Source organism: Heptranchias perlo, chromosome 11, assembly GCF_035084215.1.
Source record: "Heptranchias perlo isolate sHepPer1 chromosome 11, sHepPer1.hap1, whole genome shotgun sequence".
In the NCBI taxonomy this organism is placed as follows: domain Eukaryota; kingdom Metazoa; phylum Chordata; class Chondrichthyes; order Hexanchiformes; family Hexanchidae; genus Heptranchias; species Heptranchias perlo.
Window position 1 is genome coordinate 73,793,824 of NC_090335.1, and position 6,699 is coordinate 73,800,522.

Genomic DNA, 6,699 nt, shown 5'->3' on the forward strand with positions numbered 1-6,699 from the left:
AATACAGGTGCCAACGTATAGCTTAGCCGGTAAAGAGGTCATTTCTGGCTTAGTGGAGGCGGCCGTTTTGAGTCCCCATCCTATCCTCAATTGCTCCAGTGGTTGGCTTCATCTTGGACTGGATCGGTTTCAATGGCAGTGAGACTTCAGACTGAGCTGGGCGCCAACCTGGAGATGTGCAACACCAGAAAACACTACTGAGTATGTAGCGTATCCCAGTGAAATACGTGGAGCAGCTAAGTATGGAAGGGGACCTAAAGAGGCTGGTCTATGCAAGGCCATAGAATTAACACTGTCTTGGGGCCAATATTTATCCCTCAACCAACATCACTAAAAACGATTCTCTGGTCATTTTCTCATTGCTGTTTGTGGGACCTTGCTGTGTGCAAATTAGCTTCCACGTTTCCTACATTGCAATGGTGACCATGCTTTAAAAGTACTTAATTGGCTGTAAAGCGCTTTGGGACGTCCTGTGGTTATGAAAGGCGCTATAGAAATGCATTTCTGAACTGTACCCCAGCAAACATAAGCATCTTTGAAATTAGGTAAGAAAAATGTGAGGTCTGTAATAATGAGGGCTTGTTACAATGGAAGGCCTGAGCCAGCAGGTTTGAGTGGGGAATGGTTCACGGCGGAGGCCTAAAGAGCAGGATACGTGATAGTAAAGTGCTAACCTGTGATCTCTTCCTCTTCTCCAGGAGAAACCTTGAGCCCTCGCACTGGAAAGCAGTGCTGGGTCTATACACGCAGCTGAATCTCACCTACCCACAGACACAGAGCCAACTGATTGATCGCATTTTGATTAACCCTCACTACAACAAGCGGACCAAGGATAGCGACATCGTTATGATGCACCTGGTGTCTGCGGTGAATTATACAGGTACACCTGCTGCGTTTCAAACCACTCTACCTCCCCTCAGTAAGAGATAACGGAGCAGCAATTGAGGAATTTATTGGCATTTGCTAGGGGCAGCTTTGCTTTGCATTGATTCTGCGCTGTACCTGACCTTAATCCTGAATGGAGCAGTATAGAGAGAGCACTAAGTTGCCTCTGGTCCAATTCCATAACCTTACATGTCAGCCTTGGCTCAGTGGTTGCACTCTCACCTCTGAGGTAGAAGGTCGTGGGTTCAAACCCAAATTCAAGACTTGAGCATATAATCTAGGCTAACACTTCAGTGCCAGTACTGAGGGAGTACTGCTCTGTCGGAGGTGTCGTCTGTCAGATGAGACGTCAAAATCGAGGCCCCATCTGCCCTCTCAGGTGGACATAAAAGATCCCATGGCACTATTTCAAAAAAGAGCAGGGAAGTTCTCCCCTGAGTCCTGGCCAATATTTATTCTTCAACCAACACCACTAAAACAGAATGACTGGTGTGCAGACTATGGCAGAGACTTGAGATCAGATTGGTCACCCTCTGGTCTGCTGCCAAATGGATATTGCATGAACTTAAAAAGATGGAGAAAGAATACATTTAAAACAAAAGATGTTTAACACTCACTAGTTAAACTTACATCAGAGATCTCAAAGATGTGGTTACCGTCAAAATAGACAGCAGCAACGGACAGCAATGGCAGTCGTCACATCGCTGTCACAACATGTAGTGAAACTGTCTGTACTAGAGGAGTTTCGAACAGTTCGACTCTCCGTTCTGCCTCTCACAACTGTTAAGGAATCATTCTGACTCCTTGCTGTTGCTCAATTAATCAAGCGCCTACAGACCTGTCGACACTTCCCCTGGCAAATCAGGAGAGCAGTGCATGGCTTGCTAACAAGTTGCGGGTGTTTATTTTTTCAGCGTATGTCCAACCCGTCTGCCTCCCAGACAGGAAGCAACAGTTCTTACCGGGAACGAGCTGCTACGTTGCGGGTTGGGGCGCTGTCGCACAAGATGGTAAGCTAGATGGCACTTTTCAACTTTGCGAAGCAAGGTGGGGGGTTCCTGGGTGGAGAGGCCTAGTTTGGAGTTTCATCCGTGAGGATTAGGGTTGCCAACTCTGGTTGGATGTATCCCTGGAGGTTTCAGCTCATGACTTCCCGCTTCCAACCAGTCAAACAGACATGTTTTCCCCATCTCCAATATTTTTATAACTGATAAACAAAAGTGTGCAAAGAAAATGAAAAAAAAACATTTTTTTTATTGCCCCTTTGATTTTTTTCCCATGGTTTTTTTTTCTCGCTACTTTGTCCAGGAGATTAATTTTAATTCTTGGAGACTCCAGGACAATCCTGGAGGGTTGGCAACCCCAGTGAGGATCCATTCCTGTGGGTGGGCCCATGAATATTTTACTTCTTAATTTTCCATCTCGTTTTCTCTGGCTTTCTCTCTTAACTCCTCGTACTGGTAAAAGTGTCTCACACAGGCACCGCAAAAAACACTCGCACCTCACCCAAAAGGTCTTTCTTAATGTGTGAACCTGGACAATAAGAGTTGGAAGGCTATTTGGCAGTGGGAGCCATCACAGTTGGGCCAGATCCTGTCTTCACCTGATATTTATCCCTGTCCGTTTCCCTCAGGAGTCACTGGATAATGATCAGGAGCAGGAAACCTATTTGACTTTATGTAGTCAAGAGGCACTGATAACAATTGTAGCACTCCTTCACCTGTCCTGTTTGTAGGGGTCTTAATGGTGTGAGAGGTAGGAAATTATAAGCCTGTTAGCTTTACTTCAGCTGTTGGTAAACTACTGGCATCTATCACATAGGACAAAATTACTAGAATCACAAATTAATCAGGCCAGTCAGCACGGATTTCTAAAAGGCAGGTTTGGTTTGATCAACCTTATAGAATTCTTTACAGAAATGCGGTGGATGTGGTTTATATGGATCTTCCAAAAACATTTATTAAGGTATCACATAAGAAATTTATGGCAAAGATGGAATTAAGGGGAGGTGTGGCCTAGTGGAATGGGAGTAGAACCAGACTAGAAGGATGTGGTGAGTGATAACGTACGAGGATCTATACTGGGATCGTTCTTATTTACTATTTACATAAATGATCTGCCCTTAGGAATTGAAAGAACAAGATCAGAGATTTGCTGATGACACCAAATCAGAGCTATGGTAAACTGTGATGAGGAGTATGAAGGATTGCAGAAGGACATTGATAAGCGAGCAGGATGGGCAGATAGGTGGTAGATACAGTTCAACATAATCAAACGTGAAGTAGTATATTTTAAAATTAAGAATATGAAAAGGAAATATACCTAAATGGTAAGATTTAAAATAAGAACATAAGAAGTAAGAGACGGAGTAGGCCATACAGCCCTTCGACCCTGCTCCACCATTCAATTAAAGATCATTGCTGATCTTTCACCTCCCACTCCACTTTCCCGCCTTATCCCCATATCCCTTGATTCCCTTATGGAGTAGAGGAGCAGATACACAAGTCATTAAAGGCGATAGATTATTTCCACTGGTCTTTTTGCCTCTGTGAAGATCATTGTTCTATATTTAAAGTAAATATATAAATATGAATACAAGTTCTTTCTTTCTTTCAAAGTAACTGTATTTTTATATATATATATACGCAATTGTTGTTGAGAGGTCAAAAAAATTAAGATAATTATGAAAATAATTAAAGGGGAGGTTAGAAGAATCTTTCTTTGTGCAGAAGCTGGTTAGAAACAATCCATCGTGAAGGCAATACTCTTAAAAAAAATTGGATGGTTGCCTGCAATAGACAAACATTAAAAGCTGCAGGCAGTGCGCAGGAGAGTGGGATTCGACTAAATAGATCATATGGAGGGAAACACTTGATGGGCCGCATGGCCTGTTTCTGTGCGGTAGCATTCCACGATTCTATAAATGGGGATAGGCCTTTGATTGCTTTCCCTCCCCCTCCTCACCCTTTGTATTTAATCTTTCTCTCACTCTTTCCACCCAGGGCCACCAGCAAGGGTCCTGCAGGAAGCGGAGATCCCTCTTGTAGCCAATCAAAGGTGTCAGGAGCAGTTGCCCCAGTATAACATTACGGTCAACATGATGTGCGCTGGTTATGAAAAAGGGGGCGTTGATACTTGTCAGGTAAACCTACCCAATGTCACCCTTCTACCAACATCGCAAATAAAATAGAAGATTATTCATAAAGATGAGCTGTAACATTGCCAGTTCCGTTGAGGATGTCCTCAAAGCATATCCATTGTCGTGTGTTGCCGTGGTTTAGATGTTGACTTTTCAACCATAGGATCCCTGGTTCAAATCCCCTCACTGCAAAAAAAAGATTCCTTCGTCTGCATCCTGCTCCGAACTAAGTCCTCTCTTACAAATTCCTCATGGTCTCACCCAACCCTTACCTCTGCAACCTCCTCCAACCCTACCTCCCAGCTCACACTTTCCAGTCTGCCAGCTCAGTTGGCACCAATCTTGGCCCCGAGTCAGAAAGCCGTGGGTTCAAACCCCACTCCAGGACTTGAGCACACAATCTAGACTGACGCTTCAGTGCAGTACTGAGGGGGTGCTGCCCTGTCAAGAGATCCGGTCCCTTGAATGAGATGTTAAACTGAGGCCTGTCTGCCTGTGCTTAAAATGGACATTAAAGATTCTCTCACTATTCTCAAAGAGCAGAAGACTCTCCTGTCACCCTGGCCAAAATCCCTCCCTCTACCAAAACACCACCAAAAAGATTGAGTGGTCAGTCGCCTCATTGCTGTTCTTGCCATACTTGCAAAATGACTGCCAATTATGTCTACATAACAGTAGTCACTCACTTCAAAACTAATTCATTGTATGTAAGGCACTTCAGTATCTTACTGAGAGATGTGACAAGGCAATATGTAAATGTAAGCCTCTTTAATTTCTGTTGTTTGTATTTAGGGAGATTCTGGAGGCCCTCTCGTCTGCAAACAAGAGAGTCAGTGGTTTCTGGCCGGAGTGACCTCGTTCGGACACGGATGCGGGCTGCCTCACAGTGCGGGGGTTTACGCACGTGTTACGGAATTTGTGGATTGGATCGAGGAGTTCCTCCTTTAGACCACTCTTTGAATGCAGTGACCGAGTTCAGAGTTTGCTTTGACACTGACCGAGGGGTTTCATTTTCTCTGGCAATATCACTGGTGAATGCGGTCACATAAAATTCCCTCGTGTGCCTATTCTAATACAGTTCTTGAACCAATTTGTTTTAAACGGGTCAGAGTCGCGCACAAAGGAATTTTACATGAATGAGTGTGTGGAACAGTTACATTTCCAGTGGAATCCAAACCTCTCAGTGTTAAGACACACAGCAGTTATTTCTAAAGACCTGCTTAATGGAAACTGTGCTGACATTGATTGATATTAAATGACTGAAATTTATAGTTTAATGGGTCATTAAGGAACTGTGTTCATACAAATTGCTGCCTAATGCAAAATTTATAAAGGGAAACATCTGTACAGTCCATTCAAGATGTGACCACTGCTCCCATGTCATGACCTCCTCCAATGCCTCTCTTCCACTGCCCAGCTCAGTGGCACTGCTCTCACTCGGCTCCACTTTACTCTGATCATAGCCAGAGCATCTGTCAGCGGTTTATCCTCCAGCCCTCCCAATGTTACTTCTGGAGTCTCGCAAGAATCTATCCTTGGTCACCACTCCTCTTCCTCATCTACATGTTGCCCCTTAGTGATCTCATCCACAGATTATGAGGTCAGCTTCCACAGGTACGCCAACGACACCCAGCTCCACCTCTCCACCGCCTCTCTCTCGACCCTCCACTGCCTCTGTAGTATTAGACTGCTTGTCCGACATCTAGACCTCCAATTAAATATTGGGAAGACCAAAGCCATTGTCTTCAACCCCCACTATAATCTCCATATCCCTGCTAATGACTCTATCCCCCTCCCTGGCCACTGTCTCAGACTGAACCAGGCTGGTGGCAACCCAAGCATTTTATTTCACCCGAAGCTTCTGACCACATATCCTCCTTAACATTGCTCACCTCTGCCCCAACCTCACTCTATCTGCCGCTGAAACCCTCATCCAGACTCTACTACTCCAATGCTCTCCTGGCCGACCTTCCATCCTCCACCCTTCATAAATTTCTTCTCATCCAAAACTCTGCTGCCCATAACTTATCATGCACCATATCCCGCTCGTCCACTACTGCTCTACACTAGTCGCCAATCTGCCAAAGCCTCAATTTTAAATTCTCATCCCCGTGTTTAAATCACTTCATGGCCTCATCCCTCCCTATCTCTGTAAGCTTTTCCAGCCGTACAATTCGCTCCCCATTAATCTCCATACCTCTGGACTCTTCCTCCGTTCTACCATTGGCGGCCGTGCCTTCAGCCACCTCGGCCACATGCGATGGAATTCCATCCCTAAACCCCTCCATCATTCTCTTCCTTCTCTTTCTTAAAACTCATCTCTTTGACCAAGCTTTTGGTGACCGCCCCTAATACCATCCTGTATGCATTTTTTTATTACACCTCTGTGAAAAGCTGTGGATCATTTTTCTATATTAAAAGCGTTATACATAACTGCAAGCTGTTGTTATTCTAACTCTTGCACTCCTGAATGGGATACAAGGGAGAACCCTGTAGGCTGATAGGCAATCCTGAACATAGGAGCTGGGGTAGGCGATACAGCCACTTGTTCCACCATTCAATTAGATCATGGCTGATCTGCATCTCAACTCCATTGATCTACCTTTACTCCAGATCCCTTGACACCCTTACCCAACAAAAAATGATAGATTTCAATCTTGAAAGTTTGAATTCTC

The 6,699-nt window shown here is 44.6% G+C and overlaps 1 protein-coding gene across 1 annotated transcript in view; it reads left to right on the forward strand.

Annotated features, from left to right (window-relative positions):
• Nucleotides 1-4,972, forward strand: part of tmprss15 (transmembrane serine protease 15) — a 62,081-nt gene extending 57,109 nt beyond the window's left edge. The window contains exons 24-27 of the mRNA XM_067992245.1: nt 699-880; nt 1,800-1,895; nt 3,888-4,027; nt 4,817-4,972. Of these exons, the coding sequence (XP_067848346.1) occupies nt 699-880; nt 1,800-1,895; nt 3,888-4,027; nt 4,817-4,972 (574 nt within the window). The remainder of the gene's footprint in view (nt 1-698; nt 881-1,799; nt 1,896-3,887; nt 4,028-4,816) is intronic.
• The last annotated feature ends 1,727 nt before the right edge of the window (nt 4,973-6,699 follow it).